At 32.7% G+C, this 26,956-nt stretch overlaps 3 protein-coding genes across 4 annotated transcripts in view; 2 read left to right on the forward strand and 1 right to left on the reverse strand.

Moving 5' to 3' along the window:
• The first annotated feature begins 1,258 nt into the window (after positions 1-1,258).
• On the forward strand, positions 1,259-4,288 carry LOC105322277 (uncharacterized). The gene is made up of 5 exons (XM_011420921.4): positions 1,259-1,783; positions 2,027-2,083; positions 2,210-2,263; positions 2,960-3,049; positions 3,335-4,288. Exons 1-5 carry the CDS (start codon positions 1,510-1,512, stop codon positions 3,343-3,345), a joined length of 486 nt encoding a protein of 161 aa, XP_011419223.3. The 5' UTR covers positions 1,259-1,509; the 3' UTR covers positions 3,346-4,288.
• A 504-nt stretch (positions 4,289-4,792) lies between these two features.
• Positions 4,793-15,625, reverse strand: LOC105322267 (nudC domain-containing protein 3). 2 transcript variants are annotated; one of them, XM_011420912.4, is made up of 8 exons: positions 15,467-15,625; positions 12,231-12,312; positions 11,619-11,697; positions 10,744-10,978; positions 9,459-9,561; positions 8,524-8,700; positions 6,262-6,450; positions 4,793-5,095 (listed from the first exon to the last, which is right to left on the reverse strand). In XM_011420912.4, exons 1-8 carry the CDS (start codon positions 15,571-15,573, stop codon positions 4,955-4,957), a joined length of 1,113 nt encoding a protein of 370 aa, XP_011419214.2. In that variant the 5' UTR covers positions 15,574-15,625; the 3' UTR covers positions 4,793-4,954. The 2 variants fall into 2 exon arrangements, with proteins under 2 accessions (XP_011419214.2, XP_065922108.1); XM_066066036.1 differs by lacking the exons at positions 4,793-5,095; positions 6,262-6,450; positions 8,524-8,700; ... (2 more) ...; positions 11,619-11,697; positions 12,231-12,312 and adding an exon at positions 12,313-15,240 and having other exon boundaries at positions 15,467-15,589.
• Positions 15,626-15,809: 184 nt separating this feature from the next.
• The window catches only part of LOC105322412 (GPI inositol-deacylase), a 29,621-nt gene continuing 18,474 nt past the window's right edge, over positions 15,810-26,956 (forward strand). Inside the window, exons 1-20 of the mRNA XM_011421128.4 lie at positions 15,810-15,951; positions 17,854-17,921; positions 18,575-18,595; positions 18,785-18,849; positions 19,354-19,442; positions 19,591-19,633; positions 19,812-19,903; positions 20,130-20,226; positions 20,546-20,703; positions 20,844-20,876; positions 21,184-21,236; positions 21,360-21,426; positions 21,699-21,863; positions 22,262-22,336; positions 22,531-22,583; positions 23,314-23,377; positions 23,704-23,778; positions 24,568-24,799; positions 25,230-25,299; positions 25,638-25,782. Coding sequence (XP_011419430.4) covers positions 15,817-15,951; positions 17,854-17,921; positions 18,575-18,595; positions 18,785-18,849; positions 19,354-19,442; positions 19,591-19,633; positions 19,812-19,903; positions 20,130-20,226; positions 20,546-20,703; positions 20,844-20,876; positions 21,184-21,236; positions 21,360-21,426; positions 21,699-21,863; positions 22,262-22,336; positions 22,531-22,583; positions 23,314-23,377; positions 23,704-23,778; positions 24,568-24,799; positions 25,230-25,299; positions 25,638-25,782 — 1,800 coding nt within the window. The 5' untranslated portion in view covers positions 15,810-15,816. The remainder of the gene's footprint in view (positions 15,952-17,853; positions 17,922-18,574; positions 18,596-18,784; positions 18,850-19,353; positions 19,443-19,590; positions 19,634-19,811; positions 19,904-20,129; positions 20,227-20,545; positions 20,704-20,843; positions 20,877-21,183; positions 21,237-21,359; positions 21,427-21,698; positions 21,864-22,261; positions 22,337-22,530; positions 22,584-23,313; positions 23,378-23,703; positions 23,779-24,567; positions 24,800-25,229; positions 25,300-25,637; positions 25,783-26,956) is intronic.

Below are 26,956 nucleotides of genomic sequence, written 5' to 3' on the forward strand. Positions count from 1 at the left end.
TTTTAAGCATATCTACACAGTTCCTAACGTTTAACACATTTATTTTAGGTCTAAATTTAAGATTTTCACTTCAACATTCAAAATGTAAACAAAAGCTTTGTTTACATGTCAAAGAATTGTAAGCTCTGTAACTCGCTTATAACTCAACAAATGACACTCAAATTTTGTTTGCCTATTAAGAATGCCTCACTGAAGCATTGTAATTATTCAAATCGGAAAAATAATTTTTGACCAAAATCGTGACCATGCCCCTTTAAGTAACATCCATACATACCAAATGATAGACTTTTGTCTAGATTGTATATAACCACTTTTTTATGTGTGTCTCACCTGACAGGTGATATATTTACCTTTAAAAATTAATATCCCGTAGGAAAACAATATTTCCCATAGAAGAAATAATTTTCCTACGGGAAATATTGAAAATTCTATGTATTTTCTAAAAATCCTACAGGATTTATAATTCCTTTGAGAGAAAAGTATTTTCTGCAGGAATTTGATTCAAACAGGTAGTTTTCTGATAAGAAATTAAGATTCCCTATCGGATTTTAAAATCCTATAGGAGTTTTGTTCAAATTTTATCGGAATTTAAATTCCTTTAGGAAGTTTCATTTTCACTCTGGTACCTACCCTATAAGAAATATTTTTTTCTTATGGGAAAAATAATTTTCCTTTAGAAATTTGTTAAAGGTAAATATCTCACCTGATATACATGTACATTAAAAACAAAGGTTGTTATAAACTCTTTAAGCAATGGTCCATCATACATGTATGGCATATTTGAATTTTTCGTTACAGCTTAGACAGGTGCAAAAATGTCATCTTGGCACTGGCAGAATTATCCGGCACAGTGCATTGTTCTTACGTATAATTTAATTTGTTTTCCACTCTAAGCTTTCTTTGCTAGTTTTCTCAATTCTTAAAATATTTGCATATCTACACTGTTAGAACTTAACGGTTAAATACTCTTGAACGAACTCTTGAACGAACGAATATAAATATTAAGTGTGCGTTTTTGACGATGGCAAACATTGCACTCTCGTTTAAAAACTCGATCTATCAACCTCCAGTTCCGTTCAGAACTCCAAAAACGCATTACCTTCCTTAACTACAGTTAAAAATAAAATGAAACCACGCAACTAATAGTAAACAACATTTTCAATGATCATGCATGACATCATAAATTTACTACAATGGTTTACTGACATACTACTATTCACCATTAGCGCCAGTAGATTTTTTTTTTTGGCGGGATATGAAGGTAGCGAGTACTGCAGCTAACGCGGAATATATATCATTTCTACAATTCCCGCTACCTTCATAGCCCAAATGAACCAACAAAAAAATCAAATACATATAAGGACATAAATAAACGAAACAGGTAAAAGAAATTTGAGGTAGAACTTATATTTAAGACAGGAAAATTTAATTATAAAGAACGATTTTGCGATTGTGATTCATGCAAAGGAAAAGGGGAAGATATGAAATAATTTTTAAGATAATTTCAAAATGGCGTCGGATATGTACCGTATACCTAGCGTGCAAGACGTAGAAAAAAGTGTTTTAGAGCTGAATAATCAGGTGAGGTTACAGAGTGCCTTCCTGAGTGGTCAGATAGACAAGATTGATGGGGAGGGACAATGGGATGGGGAGGACACGGTACTGGATAAAAACCAGGCTGAAAAGATTCTGGTGCGAACCTCCAGTTTGAAAGCTGAGCTAGAAAACTTTAAACTGAACTTGGAGAAATACCAAGAGGCCGTGAAACGGAGCAGTAGCAGTGGTAAATATTAATTTTTAAAGTAAACTGATATAACGATAACAAGTATATTACATTTGTAACACTATTTTACTCATTGCAATCCTGTCTCCATATATTTGCAACACTTGTATGTAAATCTGAAATTATCAAGATGTCGTGAAACGGAGCAGTAACGTGTGTTTATGAATTTACATTTATACATTTAACAATTTAACTTTCCATCCACGTGCACTGTCAACAAAAATGTTTCTTTTGTTCCATCAGGTGAACTAAAAGCAGCTGAACACGATGAACCAAGCGAGGCACAGCTTAGAGATAAAGGTAGTATGGTTATAGACGCATATACTGGATACCAATGTATACATTTATATTAGTTTCAGACCATACAAACTATAAAAATATAAATGTAGAAATTAATTCTTTTTAAATATCTTTATTTATATTCAGCTGAAAAAATGGCAGACAGTGAAACTATAGTGACGCAACCGGAGTCGAGTTCAGGTTGGTTTCTCATTTTTCACATATGCAATTTATTTTATTTACAATGTCTAATATGTTTCCTTATATGAATCTATAGAAAAGCTTTTTTAAACGTTCATCTCTGTGTTATTAGTAACTTTAACATAGGTCAAAGGGTCATATTTTTACGTTACTTTGTTCACCGCGCGAACTTATGGTTTGGCGGTTGCATAATACATAAAAACACAGTAAATGTTATGTTTATAATTCTAAACGATTTGTCTTTCTCGAACATAAATACAATTGGTAAACAGCAATGGTAAAGTTCACCTGGATGTAAATTTGGTCGGTACGTGATAAAATCCTCTGAGAAGCTTTCGGGCTTCTCAGGAATTCATATCGGGCTTCACATGATTAGATCACGTGACCAATCCAAGTTTATACCCGTTGGATTTTTTTAACTTTGCTGCTTATTTTTCTAACTGTATCAGAACAGAAATAAGAAACAAACAGAACAAAAAACTATGCAATAGACGGTTCCATTGAATCTCTAATGTGAGAAACTAAACTAGTTGCATGAGCTGGATTAACATCGCTCTGATGTTATATAGCACAGCACAGCGAACATAATCAAAGCGTTCCATGGAGGTGCAATTCATACTAAAAGCTACAAAGACATGCATGTACACATGTTTTAAAAAACGGTGTACAAAGTACGTTGTCTTGTTTATTTTGCAGAAGGAGTGGATTTTCACCTCTCTTCTTTTAATACAGACGGAGGAAGTCTTGAAAATGAAAACAACAACGTAACACCCAGAAACGGAACAAGTTAACATTCATTTATTAATTTTTCTTAATGAACAAATCAAAATCCTATTCAATCTAACTTATGTGCAAGCTGAAAGTTAAAAAGATACATGCGCCTGCATAGCCACTTAGTACTTAGTACTGATACAGGGTTTATGTACCTATTTAACAAAGATGAAATGAATGTTTCATTAATTTCATTACATCTTCATTTAAAATTTAAAATCACAAGCAAAGAATATTATTTTAAAAAATCCTATTGTATTACTCTTGGCTTTTTCTGATTGGTGCATTTTCTTTTTACAGATAAATCGTAGCGCCCTGAAATTCCTACAAATGGACACCGACACACGAGGACTTCTTGGAGAATTTAGAATAAAAGCCTTCAGAGAAATGCATAATATATGTTAACAGTAATGACAAATGCTGCAATATGGAATTGGGGTTTCTTGTTTTGAATCTAAGCAATGTCAATGTTAATTTCTTTGGCAGTCCTTATAACTTCTTCCCAATAAAAAAAAACTTTGTTGATTTAAAATTGTGTTTAGTTTTCATGGATATCAATAAACTTGTTTAAGAAGCTAACAAAACAATTGCCAATTACATGTAGTTAATAATAGTATCTTACATTTGCTTTTTGAATTTTCTTATTTTCTGATTTTTTTTTAAAAATACATAATATATCTTGTGCATCTTTACTGGTTATCTTATAATTGAAGATACCTTAATAATAGAAGAAATAAAATCGTGTTAATGTACTACTGCAGTATTTTCTGACATGACATATCTGGCAAAGTTGGTAAAATCATGTATGAAAAGATATACATTATGTAACTCTATGCGTATTAACAGTAAAGAAAAAAGAAGGAAGATATTAATTTCTCCCTTGGTTTTATTATTTTTGTACCATCTCTCTTCTCTGTCAAGCCACATTTTATTTTTATTTTTTTATAATAGTTTGTGTACATATGACAATGCAGAAACTCTATACAATTACGCAGGTAAAAACCTCTTGGCAAGTAAACAAAACAGCAACAGTGCATTTTGTCATAAACACACTAGATACATTACCCTGAAAGTTATATATCATGCATTCACTGCATGCTCTAACAAAACATTCAAGATAATATTTGTTATGCATTGCCAAAAAAACAATTTTAATGGATGAGTTGTTTCCATGATGATTTCAGCTTGATAGAGCTTAAAACGCAACTACATGTAACTATATCAATCTGCCCATATAAAGTACGGATTGTAAATTATTTGACTGAAAATAAATTGTGAATAAATTCATAACAATTTAAATAGTATTTTTTTTTAATGATATGCATCATACATATCAATGTAATAAAGTAAAACACTAATAAATCCTGCAAAAATATGAAATTGCAATATACCGGTAGATGTAATGTTCTAATGACACAAATTTTGAAATGAACAATATAAAATGAAAAAGCAACAAAGATGCGAATGTTTTAAGTCTGAAGTAGTTTGAGATGGATAGATCTGAACCATTCAACAAAAGAAGCAATATCCTTCAAACAGTTGTCCTTTTTGTACCTGTTTTAAGCAAAAAACATTTTAAAAACACAGCTTGATTTCAAAGGTAATTATAGTACATGCATATCATCTATCAACAAATTCTAAATGTCCACGTAGACAAAATACCAAAAGTATCCAATTCTATTTGATCTGGTCTTACAGCAGGTATACATCCAATCACTTTTTCCTTCCTGGACATTAAGCCTTATCAGCTTATTAAAAAAAAAAAGCTGTTAAAGGTGTAAAAACACACTTAAGGTTTTTTTTTCCCTTCTCCTGTGTACCCAAGTTGACTTAATCTTCATTGGCTCACCAGGTAAAGAAAACACAGATGAATGTTGACATAGAAACATAATTCTACATTCCTTGCCTCTCATTGGATGGTCACTTAGCCACTGGGTCTTCTTGGTTATTTATAGTTACGACCCCTCCTTGACCCATATTGATTTTTGAAGGGTCAAATGATTGACCTTTGAAAGGGGATCCCTCTGCATTCCAAGCATCTTTGAGAATGTCTTGAACTTTCTAATTAAAAAAGAAAATAACAGGTACAGTGTACTTACCATAATGCATAAATAATTGATAACTACAGATATCATTAAAATTAAACTGCATTTACTCTTGAGTTAAATACTACCTGGATAACATTTAATGAAGAATTCAAAAACATTTTTTCAAACAAATAAATTATTGAGAAATTAATAATTGCATGATTTTGTTATAAAAACATTTCTATTTGTTTCATTTCAATGTTATAAGGGAGGAAACTCTTGCTATATTACAATTTTTATCAATGAAGCTACACTCCTTATTTTCTTCCGGGTTGTTGTTTTTTTCGATCTTGTTAAAGAAATTTTCTCAAATAAGCAAATGAAATACTATTGAGGTGAGACTTTAAATATCGCCTCTAAAATGTGTTAAAAATGTGTTTAAAAATGCCTTTTTAAGGATATAACCACATGGTCATTTGTCGTTGGGCACCTAATTTTCTGTACACTGCAGTGTGTGTATGTTATACATTGCACTTTATTTACTCATCCTACCCACTGATCGAAGTTTAAATAAACAGAGCAGCATGGTACTTTTTAACAGGATAAAGTTATCTCATTCTGAATTTTAAACAATCGGAATTTCATTTGTTTTGTGTTAACCTTCCTTATAAACAAACAGCTTAACAATCTAATCAACAGAGGAATTTAGGCCACTGGTTTGTCCTATGAAGATTCTCCTATTTTTATCTTCCTCAGTGTGCACATCAAAGTAATAAAATTTGCACTACATGTACCTATGTTCTGCTTTGTAAGGAAATTACTTTGTTGACATTTTTCAATTGCTCTTATCAATATAAAACTAAATATTCATGATAATGGAAAATTAATAAAAAAAAATCTTGCAACTTTTTTTTAATTCAACAAACACAAAATTATGAATGAACTACCATCAACTACATATATAACGGGTATGGGAATATCTTGATAACTATATAAGTAATACACTTCTGTTTAAAAAAAAAATCAACTGACATTATTTGCGGAAGTCAACAGAGTCAATTCAACTATTGCTCAAAACTTTACAAGACAAACATATGATACTGACTGAAAGCCATCTTCATATATCTGCACCCATCCCCCTCCCCAACAAATCCCACCTCCCTCCCTTTCCAATTGGACAACAAAACATAGAAAACCCACTTGCTCCTGTGAGGTGGGTTTCCCCATTCTCTTTTGCTGTTCATTGTACATCATTTCTGCTATTTTGGCCTGAGCCTCATCGTCCAGATCTGTCATTGGCCGACTTGCGTCTATTTTACGAACACTGATTTTTTCTTCTGAAGTTAACACCGATTCCCACCATCTTTCTTCTCTCTTCTCCAAGTTGATCTACCAAAGAATGATTGAAGGATTATTTTTTTACATTATATAATTGATAAATGTGGCAACTACCACCATATGTTTTATTTTTTCCTACTAAAATTAATAAATAATCTCTTTCAGAAACGTGTAATTCAGTGCATAAATGAAAACGACATAAGCTAATTTATATTGCTATGCTACGATCTACTTGTTATACTATAATAACATTATTTAATATACATGTACAGCTACAATTTAAATTTGAGCATTCGTATATTGCACAATGAAATGCCATTCATGAAAAAGGGCTGTAAATGACCTTGTTATATAACTGCACATTATGTTGACAGGAAGATATTTTGTTTACAACTATTCAGTTTTTATATATAACTTCCCATCTATTTTTAAAAAATTGATTGAATAAATATGAAACCTTCAATAACAAAACCTTGAAATATTGCCATTGTTTACATTTCTGTTTCGAAGTATTCCCCACACAAAGCAAATTTTCCAATCTGAGGGTGTCTGAATTTCCTTGATTGAACTACATACTTTGATTATAAACAGCTAGAACTCATGTACTATATAAATCACTATCGATTTTCTGTTACCAAAAGTGTTTTTTGAACACCTTCAAGTACTTACAATAATTATTATATCTATATCCACTAAGTATGATTCCCTCCATTTCTTTTGAAAATTGATTGCAATTCAAAGCTGTGTAGAAACTGACAGTAATGAAAGTAACACGATCCAGTTGTAACCACTTTATTGATCGTTAAAACATTCAGCAACCTAAGAAAAATCACGTACTGCATGAAATAATCAGGTTGATGTCAGACTCAAATTCCCATAAAAGACGATTTGGCTATTTCTTTTATCTAACGTACTGATGTACATTAATTTACAAAATTTTAGTTACTTTTTCTATCTTTTTAAGATTAATTTGTTAAAAGAAAGATGTAAAAAATAAACAATAAAATGCTCTCTTTGATGATCCATGTGGGTTATGAAGGTAGCGATCATTGCAGAAAAAATTAACATGTATATTTTCTGCCAAGTCGCTACCTTCATATCCTGCTTGAATCACCAAAGAAGGCATTTTATTGTTTAAATATTTCTTCAGCACATCCCTCTTTTAATCTCATAAAACAAATTGCTTAAATTTTCAAACAAGTATCTCAAAGCATTCTTAACCAACAGGGCAATTATCCCCCTGAACTTGAACCATAGGGACACATCGCAAAAATCAAGGTTTTTAAGTCCATATTTACATCATTAACTTGAAATGTACATACATCTCCTGTGAGAAATACTTTAAAAGGAACACATTTCTTTAAATACATGGTTTTTTTATTTTTCATTTTTTTCCAGAAAAAGGATTATATACTGGTGCATTTTGAAAAATGAACCGCTGCACTTGATCTAAATCAACTTATTTGTAAACATGGCAATAATCCAATCTGGGTTTTTTTGTTTTGTTGTGTATTTTTTGGCCTTGAGTGGTAAGTGCTAGCTAACACGTATTAAATAGCTGGATCAGCAAGAAAGATTTAAAGAGCTTCCTCATTTTCTTCCCACATACAAAAAAAAAAGACCAAGTCTGAAATATTCAAACCCACAAACGCCTTCCAATGATCAAAGTACAGTACATGCATCACATTAAACAGGAAAAAAAACTACAGGTAATTGAAACCAAACAAGGGTTATAAATACTCAGACTGAATGATAAACAACTGCATAAAGGGGATGAAAACCAGCACAGTGAATTCTACAGCTGAAGTGTATACATCTATTTCAACAAATAAGAAACTTACAAAAATTTGTTCCTTTATTTACAGTGTATATTTCAACAGTTGAGAAACTTACATGAACATATTCCTTTATCTGTAGTGTATATTTCAACAGTTAAGAAACTTACATGAGCATATTCCTTTATCTGTAGTGTATATTTTGACAGCTAGGAAACTTACATGAACACCTTCATTTATTTACTGTGTATATTTCAACAGATCCTTTTTTTACAGTGTATAATATATTTCAACAGATGGACATGTTCCTTTATTTTACAGTGAATATTTCAACAGATAAGAAACTTACATGGACATGTTCCTTTGGTACCAAAGTCCACATGGATTCCTCCTTGTTGATTTCCCAAGGGAGATCATCATTGACAACCTCTAACCAGGAACCACTGTCTGTTCTGTGTGACACCTTGATGTGTTTCTTGTCTATTTCTACTTTAACATCTCTTCCTTTTACAATATATTTTGGGATCTGAAATGTAAATTTTATTTTGAATTGAATTGTTTTTTCTTTTTTTTCCTCTATTCAAGCATCCTTGTAAAACAGTTCTCATTTCATGAGTATGGTATATATATATGCAAACTTTCTCTCTCTAATAATATCTTTTGTAGAATATTGTATAACGTTAATACTAGTAGTGACTTGTGCTTTTGCTTAGAGTGTATGAATATGTTTATAATTATGTACAAATGTTACAACTGCTTATAATTCATATGAAGTTTTGCAAACATGCAATACAATACAGCTCTCTCTCTCTCTCTCTCTCAATCAATCAATCAATCAACCAACATTCAATACACAAGAATTGTACAACAGTACATAATACCTGTAAGTATTAATAATTCAAATTTATCTCATATTGTTTAAAAAAACTAAACAATGCAGTTAAAATATCATGCTATGTATGTACATGTTTTGTGAAAGTGAAAAATTCAACAACAAAAATCCAAACAACATCTTGTCATTTAAATTAAAAATAATATATAAGATAATAAAATTTGGAAATACATGTATTACTTTGGAAAACTGCAAAAGTAGGATTAAAGTTACATAAAGCATGAATATTTAAATTTGTCTAACAATCAAAGAGGGATAACTGTGAACTGAACAGATTGAAGCATTCAAATGAGAGCCAGCAACAAGTTTTGGTTTTTATTTTCATCCAATGAACTAAGAGAAACAGAGATTTAAAGATTTGTCCAATAATGACTAGAGTTACAGAAGCTTACCTTAATTCGGATGTCCACATCGGTGATTGACTGTGACCAGGTGTAGTTATCACGTATTGCGCCATTATAACTCTCAGGGTTGGACTGAAACACCTTCTGCTTTCTACAATAAGTGAAATTTATATATGCTCAAGTAAATCAATATATTTAATATCGTAAGAACAAGGTTTGACAAAAACTATTGATAGCATATACATGTACTTAAAAAAAAGAAGATTTTGTGATGTTTTCAATTCAATCATTCACTGTTTTTGTTGAAAAAATTTAATATAAAAATTCAAATTAATTAAATGCTAAAAATTAATAGTTAAAGAGACAGTACAGCTGAAAACACATGTGTGAATAACTTCAGGTTTACCTATTGTATCGTTAGAAAATAAGAAATAAGGTGCTTGTATTAGTTGAAATACATAAAAATCCCTTTCACATATCTAACGTAATTTAGAACTTCCAGAAATTTAATGATCGTACAAACCGGAATAATCTTATATCGTTTATTTGTACCACGTGGACTTTGATTGACAATAATTGACACATGCTGAAAACTACAAGATCTTCGTCCGACTACAGTCATCATGGTATATGAGGTTAAAGGGACTCTCTAAACGGAACACATCATCACTTTCTCGATAATTTATTAATGTTTTACCAATTTCGGTTCATTTTAAACTGAACAGACATATATATATATATCAAATAACCCCTCAAGGAGCCTCATTAACAAAAATAAATTTAGGTTGTAGTAGCTCCTAAGATAAACATGCAAAATACATGCTTACAAAATAATGATTGTGGTTAAATTAGATTTATTTCATAAAGAACTTTGTAATTTTCTGAAAGTTTATACATTCATGAGTAGTACAAAAATACCACACCCGATCGGAAATTTGTTTAAGTCAGTTTTTTAAGAAGATGCGCCGTACTGTCCCTTTAATGCAGATTAAAAAAGATGTTCAGCAAAAGACTCACGGCTATAAGAACACCCCCCCCCCCCCACAAATATATATGTTTGATATTATTTTTCATGCTCATCTTGCAGAGATATTTTGGGGAAGCTAACTGTTTTAATTTAAAAATTATAATCATTTGGAGAAAACATATGAACGACTTGTAAATTTTCATACTCTTTAATGATCAATTTGCGAAGGAGACGCATATTACTGAGAGGTAATAACCCATAAATTAGCTAGGATGTACATCTATCCCTTAAAACCAAGCTTTTTTAAGATTGAGCCCATTTACTGAACATTTTCAAGCCAAGCTTTAATTCCCTCAAAATACTTACGCCACAAGTTCTGGATCCTCCTCTTCAGTTTTGGATGATTTAGAGGTCCCTGGTTTGCTGTCTTCTGGGGATGGATTTGACTGGGGTTGGGGGTCAGAAACCTCTGTCTCCACACTAGGGCCTGAATTAGCAGTGCCTGTTTTTTGTTGTGAAGTAGATTTAGCGATGGCAGTTGATGCTGTCTCTGGTTCAGAACTTATTTCCACAATTTTGGCAGCTGGTGGAACTGCAGGTTCTATCCATGGATAATAAATAAAGTTGTGATAACCATTTTGAATCACTATAAATATCAATGTACTAGTAAATGATATTAAAGGTATGACTGTAATACTTTAAACTCATATTCAACAAAGAGCAAAAAATGGTCTATATATATAACCTATATGACAACAACTTGCATCCAATCAATGTTATTTGAATGAATATTTTCTTAAAAATCAGGTGTGGTCAGGTTATTCAGATTAACAAATCATATTTTCACTGCAATAAAATTTATAAATAACACACTTTAATATTCATTTACTAGTTACCATAATTCTAGACCATGATAATTATTGCATTTTGATTATCAAGACCAATAAAACAAAATCTGTGTTAAAACCACAATATCCTTGTGAGCAAAATAAAATGATCAATTTACATTAAATCAACTTCAGCTTTCATTTCTATTTTGCACTGTGAATTTTTTTTTTTGGGAAAACCATGTCATTTTCAACCAATTTGTGTGTTTTGTGTCCTTCCCATTCAGTCTTTAATTGGCTTATAGAAGGCAACATAAACATATGATCAGAAGGATCGAACGTGAAATTAAGAAAAAAAAAATTTTCAACTGCCATAATAAAATCTACAGTAGGGCAATTCTTTTTAAATGTTACCTTGCTGACATTTCTGCTGCAAAATTTTCTCTCTTTCCTCATCATCTTTTCTTGTTAGATCATCATATTTTTGGTATGCCTTAAAGAAAATTTGGAATTTGGAATTATTGAAAATGTAACCATGCAATTGGTTCCACTCATCATGCTCATACTCACTGGCTTTCAAGCCTGGAAGTTTTAATGTGCGAGTATAAACTCCATGTTAAGACTTGTAATCTGTGCTCAAAATACGGCTTAAAATACTGTTTTGTTCTCAGATTTTCACCTTCATTTATGTCTTTTTATTATGACTTATGTATGCATCGCAGCATGAGTATATGATTTTTTGAGCAAGGAGGATTAAATGATTATAAGAGTAATTTTTTAATGTACATTAAATATCTGCATTTAGTACAACACCACCTAAAAGTCCATAGATGAATAGCAACTCTTAATTTTTTTGCTTAAACTTCCTGCGTTTGACAGCAAGCATGTCGGATACATTTCTCATATTTTGAAATAAGTTTTCTAAAACTTTTCAGTGTACTGGTGATAGCCTCTTGACAATGACATATACTAGGAATCTTTCAATCAAACTCAATGCAAACTGATTTTGAAAAAAAATGAACTCACACTTAGCAAAATTTTGGCAGCTACTCCTGGTGGAAATCCTAATTTGTCATCTTTTGATTTCATAAGCCGGTAAAAGTCAGTCCTACCAAATATAAGAACAAATATTGCAAAAATATTGAGAGACAAACATTAAACTAAACAGTACATTAGAGTCACAAACATTTAGAAACTCTGGGTTGGACCATAGTATGTTTACTAGCATAAATCACTTGGGGTTTGCTAGAGATTAATTCAGAAAACCTTGCATAAACTAATTTATGGTTGTTCTGCCTTGCTGTAGGGCCTGTACTTTGTATTTGGTTGGGATCTGCCTTTCCTCAGGCACCACTCAGGGTTTGCTATCACTAAAGTTCCAATCTGCATATGCATGTATCCACTGCACATTTGCTCTGAGTCTGGTAAGTTGGTTAAGTCTCTGGTGGCACTTACTCAGTGCCCACGTTTAGGGTTTGCTTAAAGCACTGAAGCCTAAAGGGCTTTTTTTCATCACCTAAATAGCCCCAATCTTTTTCTTGTATATACCAAAATGATTGATAGCAATCAAAAGCATATATGCATTAGTATAAAGGGTGTTAAGAAAGTTCGTTCCGTGATTTACTTTAGCCTAGATTTATTAATAAACAACTCGTTTGTAAGTTTTTTGATTTTTAATAACCAGATAGACCACCTTTGTTTTCCAGTACATTTTTAATTCTGTTTGGCATTGAATGAATTAAAGAAATCAAATGTTTCTGAGGTATCTCCCTCCATGCTCGTTGAAGACGGCGGCGTAATTGGTCCATGGATGTCAGACGCGGATCCTTGTAGGCCTCACTGTCCAGAATACTCCAGAGATTTTCTATGCAGTTTAGATCTGGGGAATTGGCCGGCCATTCTTCTTTCGAAATAAAGTTTGGTAAATTATCTTTACACCAATTCTGTGTTACTAGGGCAGTGTGAGGTGTCGCACCATCTTGAACAAACGTAGCGTGTCCTGGATATTGAACCAACTTTCGTTCATCAATCCTGCCAGTGTTTTTTTGTCGATTCAGTGCAGGTTTAAGTTCTTTTTGAAGAATTTTATCCACATAATATTTTGCATTTATAGTTTTGCCGGATGGAACAATGTGTAGCTTTGACAAACCGTTTACTCCCATTGCACCCCAGATCATGACTTTGGCGCTTGACTGGACGCAGCTGACGTCGGGTACCTCATCTGACTGGGACCCCCACACAACATCGTCTTGTCGGTTCGGAACATGAAACAGATATTTTGAAGATTTGTCACTGAAGATGTAGTTCTCCCAGTCTTCAGCTGTCAAATGCTTGTGATCACGAGCAAATTTCAATCTTTTTTGTCGTTGTGTTTTCGTCAGAAGCTGATTTCTTGATCGCTTAAATGCCTTCCATTTTTTTACTTTCCGTAAATAATTAAACGCAGTCACATGACTTACATTAAAGCCCGAGTTCTTGAGTTCCTTGCTGCATTTTCTTGTTGATTTTCCTCTTTTGTATTTTATGTTCTCGACTTTCCTTTTAACTATGCCTACTATTTTCGACGGTCGGCCCGATCTCGGTTGGTCGGTGAGCTGTTTATTTTGCTCTCGCCTGCGTCTCCACTTTGTTACCCATCGCTCACTTTTACACAGTTGTTTCGCCACATCCTTCACACTGATTCCTGCATCTAATAAAGCCAAAGCCTGGGCTCGTTCGTTGACAGTATCGACACTTGTGCAAGACATCTGCTTTTTCACCGAACTCGTCATTTTGTTTGATGACGTAATAGACATAAATGTTTACATCACTCTATGACACCACCAGAGAGTGCACATAGGGGAGGATAACTGATGATATGTTGAGAGAAAATTCTCTAGTATAACCAGTGTGAATTTGAAACAGAAATATTGCTTTTATCAATTTATTTTTGTCAATTTACAACCAGAACGAACTTTCTTAACACCCTTTACTTCCTATTCATCAAACCATTAGTCCTTCTATTCATAAAAGTCTAAAAGTAAACAACATCTTCCACTTCTTCTTCTCTTTGTGGAGTGTACTCAACTTGAGAGTTAAAATACTCCAGTGATTCCCTGGTAAACAGCCAAAAACCTAATTAGCCTATGTACATTTAAAATGATTAAAAGATAGAAGTGGACAGTTTAGTAGTGAAAGATCTCAGACACACTGATAGTATGTATATCGTGTCTACAGTTGTCCACTGATGGTAAGTACCTTATTGTTGCTGGTATGTTGTTCAATGCTACAATGATGGTTGCTGGAATGAGTATTCGTAGATGTCTACTCTGTATGGTGCTAATTTGGCAGATTCTGTTTGTCACATATCCATGGGCTCTGCTATTGGTGACGAGAAGCAGGTGATGGACTGAAACTTCTACAATGTGATGGTAAATTCTGTAAAACATGATCACTCGGTTTTGGGCCCTTTGATATTGCAGTGGTTCCCAGCAAAGTTGATGTAGCAATAGCATGGTGGACACAGTTCCTGGACCCCATGACGAATACATGTACTTGCTGGTGGCAAACCTTGCTGCTTGGCACGGAGCATCTTCTAAGCGTTGGATTAGAAGTTGTTGGTAAGGATCCAAAACTACTGACCCTTAATCCAGAAATGGGCGTACTACGGTTATGTATGCCTGGCTCCTGATAGCCTGTGGTCAACTTCGGAGGTTCCTTCCTCAAAATCCAATCGTTCTAGTCGCCTTTGCAGAAGTTGAGTTGATGTGCTTGCGCCATGACAGATCACTGCTGATTGTGATTCCAAGGTATTTACCACTTGGCACATCTTCCAGGGTATGACAGTACAGTTGGTATGATGCTTTGTTCGGATGGCAGACTAGTTCTTAGAAATATGGATGGTGGTACACTTCTGGGGTGTCATCTGCCAGTCATTTTCCCACTTCTAAAGAGCATTTAGGTCCTGCTGGAGTTGGACTCACTGTGTCTACATCTATGACTGACTTCATGCCTGTTTTACTTAGTGACCAAAGCTTCGATCACCTTGATTGTTACACTTGTGAATATTATACATATGTTTACTTTGTTGACTTTAACATACTAAAATGTTGACTTCTATGGTAGAACATATTATTTTTCAATGATATGAAATTAAATTTTAAGGCAGTATACAAGGCACATGGGCAATTTTTCATGTTGATGTTTTTACCTTTTTTTATAGACCAATAGACAGTTAACGTTTGATACATAGTCAGAAGACAATTAAATATTCATATATTTACCTTCTGTAAAGAAATCCAAGAACTACATCAAGAAATTTAGCAATTTGTCCTTCGTGTTGAAGGATACCGAGCAGTGCAGAGTCATAAGCTTCCAGATTCTTCGACATTTTACTTTTTCATGCTCCTCAACCAGACGAAAATGAAAGTGCAAAATAAGACATGCATGGTTTTTTCGTTTTGGTATTTCTGAATTTTAAGTATACTTAAGGAATAATTGCAAAAACTATATGAAAAATTTTATTAAGCCTTGTTATGCTTTTATCATTTGATTGAAATATTTACATTATGTAGCCAAATAAACGAAAATTTTCGATCATGCGAATGATTACTAGATCGAGTTAACTCTAAAAATGGCGCTGCTCACGAAACTTCTGTTCTCGGGAGTTTGCATTGCTGTTTTATTATATGGCATTTTAGATGTTATAACAAATTATGAACAAAATAAATGTCATATGACGTACATGTTTGAGCAGCCGGAATATTTGGTAAGTCATGTTTTCTTCGGTAGTTCCGTAATGCAATTACCAACAGAGTAAATTCTGGAATTGCAATGAAGCCGGTTTGCAAACGCCCATTTTTAGTGGCATTGTTTCAATATTTAAGGGGAAAACTAGCTATTCGTGTTACTTATAGGGTTCATACATGCCATTAATATTATATTGAAATTAAATAACTATTACAACAAGTTGCATATGTTTAAAATATAAAAGGTGAGAAACTGGGATGATCAGAGTGTGTTGTTGACAAAACATGATAAATGGTCAGTTTGATTTCATCTTGGTTATTCTTAGATTAAGTAACCTTGTTTATAACCCTAGATTTCGACAATACTCGGCCAACCGAGGGATGAACTGTATTGGAAGAAGAAGAAGAACCATGCTAATTAATGTTGAAACATATATGACCATATTTTGATATTGCACACTGACAGTTACAAAAGATGCTCAAAACTTTTTTTTCCACCAAATTAAGGTTTCGTGATCCTCGATCAGGAATTGAGAAAAGCTTTGGCAATATCTCCCACTAAAAAAAAAACTCCATAAGACCATTTATACTTTAAAGACAAAATAAGCATCAATAATGGCAATATTGTAACTGGGGAAGCTTATTCTATACCCACGGCATCGGCATCCAGACCTAGTTAAAGTTTTTGGAGCAGGTCCTGTATCTGAGTTATTACCTGTCTTTTCGCCACCTAACTCATATGGATAATGCAACTGGGCTTACCTAAGCCTAAAAGACCTGAATTCTGAATCTGAACCATGAATTTCAGATGCTGGAGGAGTTTTAGGTGTTTGGAGCAGGTTAAAGTTTTTGGTGTTTGGAGCAGCTAGGATAAAGTTTTTGGGGCAGGTGCCCTTTGATGACAACATTTAAGTAACTACTGGTCCTGTCTTCACTAAACTTGCATGGATTGTGCATCTTGTGACACTGATGCACTTCACAGCCTTGGATGCTGAAGTTAAGTAATATGTTTTTGATGCTGGACAAGGTTAAGGTTTTTAGAGCTGGTTAAAGTTTTTGTAGCAGGTGCCGTTTGATAACCATTTCAGTTACTATTGGTCTGATCTTAACCAAACTTGCATGGCTTATGCATCTTGTGATACTGATGCACTTGACAGGTTTAAATGCTGAATCTGAGTAATAGGTAGTCAGATGCCGGATGAAATTAAACTTTTTGGAGCTGGTTAAAGTTTTTGGAGCAGGTGCGCTTTGATAGATAAGTCTTCATTATTTTTTATTCAGTCTTTACCAAAATTGAATAGATGATGCTTCTTGTGATTCTGATGCACTCCACAGGCTGTGATGCTGAATCTGAGCCATACGTTTCAGATGCTGGAGGAGGTTAAGGTTTTTTGAGCTGATCACATGTTTTTGTAAAAAACAGTACTTATTCAAACTTGCATGATAATCAATCAAATTACAATTACTTGTAATCAGAAAAATGGATGATTACTGATTACTCAGCAACATGTAATCGACTACAGCTGATTGCAATTACTGATTCAGTTACCAGTCTCTGGTTAAATGTAATTCAATTGCCTTTTAAATTTCATCAGTTCATTGACCTCAATATGTAATGTAATTAATGATTATATTGTGTCAGCTAGGGAGAATGATTAATTATAAGAATTATAAATAATTATTAATGAATAATTATTTTGTATCATTTATTTGTATATAGGAAGAGGATGATCTAAGTTGATCTAAGGTGCAGAACTTTTGCCTAATTCCAGTTGTAAATAAATAAAAATAAATTCAAATTAAATTAGTAAAAAAATTAAGAAATCTTTGAATTTTTTGTATTAAACATGTTAAAAAATCAAGACAGACTGCAATCTTAATCATTATGTTGTTCTTTTCTTAAAAATGTGTTTATTTTGTAGGAAATTCCTCTCAGCAAAGCCATTAAAGAAAAATTTCCAAGATATGGCCTTTATGTATATGGAGAAGGGTAAGAAATACTAATTTTATAGATTTTATACATGTAGGTTGTCTGTTTATTATAAATATTCACATATCCATCATAAAAGTCACATATACAGTGTAGTTTTAAACCAGTTAATCAAAATTTTAAAGAAATTAGATGAACGATGCAAAAGATATCATATCACTATACTGTAATCCAAATGAAAGTAGTTTTTCATATTACATGTATGTACAGTGATAAAAAAAGAGGAACAGTTATTGCATCGGTTAATATTAAGTTCAGGAAATGCTACCTTTTGTTTTATGAAATCAGTCATGATATCATGTAATTACATGGGGTGGGGTATTTGGTTCTCAGCATGCTTTTTGATGTAAACAATGTTCCTGTTAGTGAAATAGGTTGTCACATATTTTATTTTGATAACTGATTTTGTGGATCAACTCAACACTAAAACCTACGAAAATCAGTGATATTGATGATAGTGATACACTGTAGTTAAATATAAATTATGGATGGTACTTGAGACCAGTTATATACTATAAATCCTTGTTGAATCACCTTCTTACAGGGATAAGAAAATGACAGATTGCTTTTATACATATCAGGGTTTTTTTATTTGGAATTTTTTTAAAATAAATGTAAAATTGAAATTTAGATAGATTTCTTTTCTTTTTTAGACCCTATGCAAGACAAGTGGAGTAAGTATATAATCAAAATGCCTAAAGAAATCTGACTATAAGATAGTTCAGTTTAACTTCAATACATGTAGTTTGAAATCCAATGTCATAGATACCTTGGATATGTTACAGTGATTAAAAGTTCTCATAACTATTTTGGGTATTGGCAGTGTATCTATAGTAGATTAACATGGTGATCTTTATTTTCAGAAAGTTGAATTTACAAGGCATACCAGTTTTATTTATACCTGGGAATTCTGGCAGCCACAAACAAGGTACTGATCAATATTAGTTTCACCTACCGGTAATTACCAGGCAATGCACATAGATTAACTTTTGTTATTCAATTTTATTAGTCTTTCGTAAACTATATGCACTTAATTAATCATAAGTGATTAAGGTCCTAAGAGTGTCAAAAAGGACTTTGAAATTGAGTCTTAGTTTAGACTGATGTTATGAATTCTTTTTAACATTTTTGCATGCATGCATAGTGTAACATTGTTGCACAATTCCCATTTCCAAATGAAACTGCACTGATGAAAATATGTTAACTTAGGATTATCTAAAGATTCTCAATCCAAAACTTTTCAAATATATGCAGCAGGCGTTTTTTATCACAAAAATTTAAAAAGGGGGAATCACTAAATTTTTGCTGTGAAAATTAGATTTATTCCCCTTTCCAAACTTGCAAAATTTGTCAGTACTGCAGCATTGAACACAATGTGGCAATGAATGCCTAAGAAACTCATCATTATTTTTTTATTTTGTATTTATTTCAGCGCGTTCCTTGGGATCAGTTTCCCTCAGAAGGGCCATGGACAAAAGGACACATTTCTTCTTCAACTACTTTACCGTAGATTTCAATGAGGTAAAGTACACGAAAAAAAGGTGCAAATTCGTCTCAAAGACAAGATTAAATTTTGAAGCATTCATCAGTATTTATTGTTTATTGACACTAGTACACTGGATGTGTTGATGTAGATAAACATAAATTGTGAACTTACTTATATTTTCAGGATTTAAGTGCTTTGTATGGTGGGGTTCTACAAGATGAAACAGGTACTTGGCTAACTGTAGAATTTAGGGATTTGTGGTTGAAAATGAGCTTTGTTTTTAATTTACATTTATGAAGTTATTTTAATGAATAAAATAAATTTGATAAAATTGATTTTTGAAATTTTAAAATACATAATAAATTTCTATGAATTTAATCTAATAATGGAAATTAATTAAACAGAATTTGTGCACACATGCATAAAGAAAATCCTAAGATTATACAAGAATGCTGAGAACAAGCCTTCAACGGTTATTCTAGTGGGCCATTCCATGGTAAGAAATGTATAGTTTCAAGGGTTCTTAGTAACCTTTTACTGATATGATATGCCAGTTATTTTTGTGTCAGGGACAACATTTTAGATCATTCTATGTATATGCATAAATATTTTTTTTCTGAAAATATTACTTTGTCCAATTAATTGCATACATATATTTGTAAAAAGATATTCTAAAAGTTTTTGACTTGATGTAAAAGATTGACTCCTTAAACTTGTTGTAGGGAGGAATGATCGCTAGAGCATTATTCACTTTACCAGACTTTGATCACACTCTAGTCAATACCATTATCACTCAGTCTACCCCTCATCAGATCCCAGGTAAGCCTGAATGTCAGCTTAATCTCATTCGAGTCAACTAAGATACTTGACTTCTATTTTAGCAAAATCAAAGTTGAAGGACTCTTTTTTTCAACCTTTTTTAAGGTTTCAGGTAGATTTTGTCAATCTTGATACATTTTCAACTTGAACGCTATTTCTCAAGTAAAAATATTCTCACCTAAAATTAGTTTTAAAAAGACTTGTACATGTATAAAAATTGATATATAATTAGATCCATACTAGTAATCTGACTGTAGGTAAGGTTTTTTTTTTTTTAAATTCACTGTAACACACTAAAATGTTTTGATCTCTCTTTCAGTGCTATCTGTTGACTCATATATGGCCAGCTTTTATAGAAATGTCAACAACTACTGGAGAGAATTCGGAGCCACCAATCTCAGTCATGTGACTGTGGTTTCCACTGGTGGCGGACACAGGGACTACCAAGTTCGGAACTCTCTCAGCTCACTCAAAGGGGTAGGTCAGACTTGGACCAAGCATATTGATGTCAGTTTATTAACACGGTGTAAATGATTTTTACAAAAAAAATTGTGTTAATTATAATGCTGCCAATTTTTAGCAACATCGATTTTTATTTTGTGTCTTCATCTTTTTAGATCATTGATCCAGCTAGAGGCATCAGTTCATCTGTAAGTTATTTTGTGAAGAAAAAAAATGACTTTTCCATTGTATAAACCAAAGTTGAAGAATAAACACAATTCAATCATATTTACATTAAAAATGAATAGAAATAAATACAGTCACAGTATATCAAATTTAATTCACATGAACATGTACCAGGGTATATTGTATGATATTCACATATTACGAAAAAGTTTTCAAAAAGGCTCCATTATTTTGACTATTATTTTCATGTACTAGGTATAAATTTTTGTATATTAACTTACAGTTGAATAGTACATGTATTACCTGAAAGGTTTTTAATCCATCTTTCAGACCATTTCAATGCCAAAGGCTTGGGTCTCCACAGATCATCTCTGTGCCGTGTGGTATGTCTTTTTTCAGCTATTCATGAGCTCATTATTCTCTCTTTCTGCTTTGTTCATTTTTTTTATGCAATTTTTATTTCAATCGTAACTTATAAGTTCCTGCAACTTTTGTTACTTATATAGGTGCAAAGAAGTTGTGATGGCCACTGTTCGAGCAATATTTGATATTGTGGATACCTCAACCAATCAGGTTAGTGCTTCTCAGAGTTATTGGTGTTTGGGTAAGGTCAACAACCTCACCCCCTTCCCGAAATAAGTCACCTTATGAATTACTGGGTGTTTTTTCCCCGATATTTGTCTCGTCATTGATTATGATTTTTAACTGATATAAATTGCCTCATGAATAGCTGAGGTTTGTCTCTGTGAAATGATTCGCCTCATGATTTATGTTGGTTTTTTCTGATATACATGTAAGTTACCTCAAGAATTGCTGGTTGAACACCTCCCTTTCCTCCTTTTCAGGTTTCAACAGATGCCAATTATAGAATGAACGTTTTCCGTCATCATTTCCTCTCACATTCTGGCTCCAGGAGCTATACAAGGTCATGGACAAAAGAACTGACATTAGACCCCTCAGCCACATGGATGATGGAGAACGGACTTACCTGGGAGTTGGCTAGGGATCAGGTAAAGATTGTGTACCGATAATGTAACACAAAATTAATGCAAAAGTGTACCCAACAGTTTTCAGTACATGTATAACAAATGATGGAAAATATCAATTGGGTAATTAATTATTATAGTTTTAGTTTTGGTTGTTGTTTTCAACAAAAGGTTAAGGCAGAATTTAAGAGTTGTTAATGAAAATAATACATGTATTTTACCAATATTAGTCAGTATTTTTTTAATAATAAAATGTATGTATATTTCAAAATGATTAAAGACAGTTGAGTAAATGTTAATGAAATTTATAACTATGTTCCTGTAGGGGACCTATAGGTCAATATCAAATGCTATTTTGATATCTTACAGAAAAAAAAATAATTTAAGATATTAAGTCCAAATGCATTTGCTTTTAATTGCAGGTGAATGAACCAACATACATATCAATCCCCATCGAGAGACAGAGAGAAGATACATTTGTCGCTGTGTCTGATATTGTGAGTTTTTAAATAGAAAAAAAGAATGGCAAATTACATGTAATTTCCTCAGATATATGCCAGTGTTTGATTTTTCATGTAAAAACACTTTCTTGGATGTGTAAGATTCCTGTCTTAATGTAAATTGTTGTGAGCGAAAAAAAAAACAACATATAAAGAGTGATATGATTTAGTTTTTGTTGTTTTTTTTTTAGGAATCAAAGGATTGGATCTGTGTCTGCAAGAGTGAAACAGGAGATGGAAGATGGTATTTATTAAAATGCAAATTTTGAATTCTTAATTTGCACATGCATCAATCAACTTCTTTGGGAAAAAGAATGTTAAAGAACTATATATGACATTCATTTAGTCAAATTTGGCCCCCATAATTGCTATTTTTAAAATGATTCAGGTACATTAATTTGTTGTGTTATTTTATAAAAAGAGTTGACATAAATTATGTTTTTCACCTATTTATTTGATTTATATGCACTTACTGGCAGTATATGACGTCAGAAGTGACGCTATTTTTATGATTCAATCAAAATCAGTCAAAAATTAACATTTTTTTTACCGGTATCTTTTTTTGAATGGGAAATATAGAGCGACTCTTTGAACAAGAAAGACATTTTTGTCACTTATAAGTATTGGAGGGATACATCTTTGGTGAAAATATTTTGTTTGTTCAAGCAGTCGCTCAATGTTTCCCTAAAGAAAAACTGCTTTAAAACAAGCTGGTTTATGCTACAAATGAGAAAATGGTGGGAAAAGACAAACTTTATGATGTCATATTTTTAAATTGTGGGCACTAAAATCAAAATGAAAATTATGAAAAAACTTCAAATGTATATTTGTACAAATAAAATAAAGAATTACAGTAAAATGACAATGTTCATTTAAGGGGACCATTTTAGGCTCAAACCATATATAGTCCTTTAATCATTTTACTTATTCCATACTCCATCAGAACTAAATTGGTTTTTTTTTTTAAATTACAGTAAAAAATGCAAGAATTTGTCAAAATATGGAGAAGCCATTCCACCAAGCGACTCTTGGAGAAAGGTAATATATTTTCTTTTATGTTTTTTATGTATTAGAATTTAAGAAATACCAGGGTATACAGTATACATACTAATTTTAGATTCTGTATTAAATTATTTGAAGAAGATATTGTTAATCAGTGTCATATGCTATTCAGCAGTTGAATAGCTTTAAAAAAGGATATTTCAATGCACTTCTAACAATTTTAGTTAATACAAATGTATATAATTGTACAACACTTTGCCTTCTCCAGAATATCGATTTTAATTGTAACCCTTTATATTTGTGTACATCATGTTGCAAGACTTATTCAGTATAATATAAGCTTTCATTTTCTGATTCTATAGGTTGTGCATGTCAACTTGAAGAAACACAAGTCAATGACTCACGTCATTATCATGGTGCCCAGAACGAAGGAAAAGGTATAGCTACTGTATATCCATTAATTTTTGCAATCATTTAATTTTCATTTTTTCCGAAACACTTTAACATTGCAAAATATTCAATATACAGATATTACATCCAGTATTGTTTGTGACCAGAAACTTTTAAATTGCAAAAAATGACATGCGAATTAAAATACGGTAGTTAAACATTTTTCCAGTCCTATTTTCACAAATATTGTGACACACAGAAGAATGAATTTATGGTTACTTTAATTAAGTCTTTAAAACTAGTTAATATATAGTCCTACTAGTATTTGATTTCAATACCGATTAAGCATTTTGTATGTACTTCATTCTCTAAGTCAAGAATTGTGAAAAGCTTTTTGTCTTTTTACATAAAAACTATAAATCTATCTTTAAATTCCTCTTGCTAATTTGGCCAAAAAAATATGAAAAATTTTACACCATATAGGAATTCTGAAAACTTCACAATAAAGAAATGACAGATGGAGACTCATGTCTTGAATATTGCATTTATTATGTACATACAAAAAAGATTGGAAAGGACTTAAAAATTGTTTTAATGAACAGAAAATGGGTAACAGTTGTTGGGTTTGAGATCACATGCTGAGAGTGAATAATTAACTGTATGCAATCAGGTTCAGATATCTTCTTTTTCTTCATTATCTCAGAATTTTAAAAAAGAGTAAGTTACCTTTTCTCTCATGAGGGTAGCTCCATCTTGCAGCACCCCTGTTGTTTTACAAATGACCTTGCTGTATATCTGTATGTTTCATACACTGCTGTGTTTTTTTCCTGTGACAGGTAGAGGTGATGGGGGACATTTACCGTAGAGACGACAGACACCTGAGTTACCGCATGCCAGGATTCATTGACATGATCATGACCTACCCAGAGAGCGTGACCCAGGGGACGGGCGTCCTGACCCTCTTCAATGACACCCTCTTCTATGACCTCCATCTGCCGAATATGGATCAAGTACTTAAAGCCTTCACTGTGAAGCTCGAACCAAAGAAATGCTCAGCAGCCATGCCAGGTGTGTTAATTCATGTCATGCTTGTTGTATGAAGCTATTGTAAGATACCGGTAATATTACCGGTAGTCTATTATGATGTCAGATTTTTTTTATTCACTGTAATCATATTTTTTAAAAACACTACCAAAGTGTTCATATACTGCATACAAATACATGTATTACTTTTCTGAATTAGCTTGGATTAAAGAGCACATTTTTAAACTGAACATGATGAATAACAAAGAACAATGATCTGATTTTTAATCTCTTTATTTTGAATTACTTCGTAAAGGTAAAATTTCTTACAAGGTAAAATTTAAATGTACTTTCAAGAGTTGTCACTCTTTCAAGGTGGACACTAATAGGTCTCTATTCAATGATTTTTCTCTTTGGTAAACACTAGTTACAAACTTACAATGTATGATAATGGTACAAATTTTTATATTTGTAGATTTACATGATGGCTATATGATGAAGCTCCATGTCCCTGAAAGCAATGAGGATGCATTTTCTTTTAACAAGTAAGCGAAGATAACTTCTATGATGTTCAACTATAAACTAATGTCTTCTTAAAAGAAGTAAATCTATAATGATCAGGACATTGAAGTATGCATTGATTAGCAAATCATATGCTTGCACATATTGGTTGAAAATTGGTTAGAAAATTTATTTTTCAGGTTATCTGTCTAACTGAGGATCATGTGTCCTTTCTCTGTCGATAGTTTCTCCTGAGCTTTCAATAAGAATTAAAGTCAAAGTGATTCATATCATTTCAACAGACAGTTTCAATGCTATAATGTACTTATGTATATCAATAACAATCCAAACAAGTCTTGGGACATTCTTTTTTTCTGGTCAGACTGAGTGAGACGGGTTACCTACAGGTGAAGTTACAGAGTGGAAACATCGACTACAGCAGTAACATCCGACTACAGGTGTACACCGACCCCTCCTGTACCTACCAACTCAAAATCCTGGTCTCTCCCGTGCAGATGCTCGGACAGGTAGGTGGGGGTTTAGATTAAAGGTTCATTAGGACCATGAAAGGTTTTGGGTGGGAGTTACATCAACCCCTCATGTACCTACCAACTTAAAATCCTTGGTGATGAGTGGGTCCATGGGATCTTAGCTTCATAAGTATCACAGGGTTCTGCAACCAAGTTTTTTTGGCGATGACTTAATCTTTGCTATTTACATGTTGAAAACTGGTTTGAGGACTTAATTTTGATTCTATGTAGATGATCTTATGAGAAATATTACATGTTTGAGAAACATCAAAGGACTGGTATACAGTGGTTGGATAAATATTCAGAATGACAAACGTCATTCTAAAGATCAGGAAATTATCATAAGATTACAGTATATGGTCATCTTATCTTGGATTCTGTGAGTCGGGGAGGAAGAAGTGCTCCAGAGTCCATTGGTATCATGAAATATGGTCACTTTATCATGGTGGTGGATATCAAGTAGCGCAGTTGACAAAACTCTCACCACTGCGACCCAAGTTCGATCCCCAAGATCGAAATTGGTTGTATGTGATTGGGTAAGGTGTCGGCCCGATAGGACAAATGGGTTTTCTCTAGGCACTCTTGCTTCCTCCCACATCAATGAACCCCTTGCACTAACATTCATGCCAATGTGAGATATTAATATAAGTTGTTAGAACTTGTTTATCAATCATTGTAAAATATATAAAGTTCAGATTTTTAGGGGATTATTTTTCTTGGTTTATATGGCTAATGGCTAACATTTTTTTTGAGAAAGTGGTGGATTTGGCTACTGTTGATTCCTTATTTTAGGCGAGTACTAATTTTTCGATTCAACCGTTTCCAATCAAATCGCGAGAACATAAAATTACAAATGCTGAATTATTATCATAGTTTCATGTAGTTTACATATGTCCAAATAATAAAAGCGAGATTTTAGAATTCGCGAGATGTGTTTCTCGCGATTATACGCGGATATTAATTCCTCACGTTTAATTAAAAATCTACAGTATGCTTCAGAGGTCAGTTCTTGAAGTCCATGGAGTTCATGCTCCTAATGTAGCTTTGGTTTAAATCGATTAAGAAATAAGCCACACAAAGCCAACAGTAAAAGTACAAAGAAGACAACAATGAACGATGTAAAAATTATTTATCATAGCTATTAGAAATTAAGTTGTTACTTAACAACTAA

This window comes from Magallana gigas, chromosome 7 (genome assembly GCF_963853765.1).
Source record: "Magallana gigas chromosome 7, xbMagGiga1.1, whole genome shotgun sequence".
NCBI classification, from domain to species: Eukaryota; Metazoa; Mollusca; class Bivalvia; order Ostreida; family Ostreidae; genus Magallana; species Magallana gigas.

What these genes read in the sequence shown, in the direction of transcription:
- LOC105322277 (XM_011420921.4), top strand. Translation starts at nt 1,510, where the DNA reads ATGGCGTCGGATATGTACCGTATACCTAGCGTGCAAGACGTAGAAAAA. An exon ending in GAAACGGAGCAGTAGCAGTG is followed by an intron (nt 1,784 to 2,026) that starts GTAAATATTAAT and finishes TTGTTCCATCAG; the next exon opens with GTGAACTAAAAGCAGCTGAA. An exon ending in GGCACAGCTTAGAGATAAAG is followed by an intron (nt 2,084 to 2,209) that starts GTAGTATGGTTA and finishes ATTTATATTCAG; the next exon opens with CTGAAAAAATGGCAGACAGT.
- LOC105322267 (XM_066066036.1), bottom strand. Translation starts at nt 13,999, where the DNA reads ATGTCTATTACGTCATCAAACAAAATGACGAGTTCGGTGAAAAAGCAG.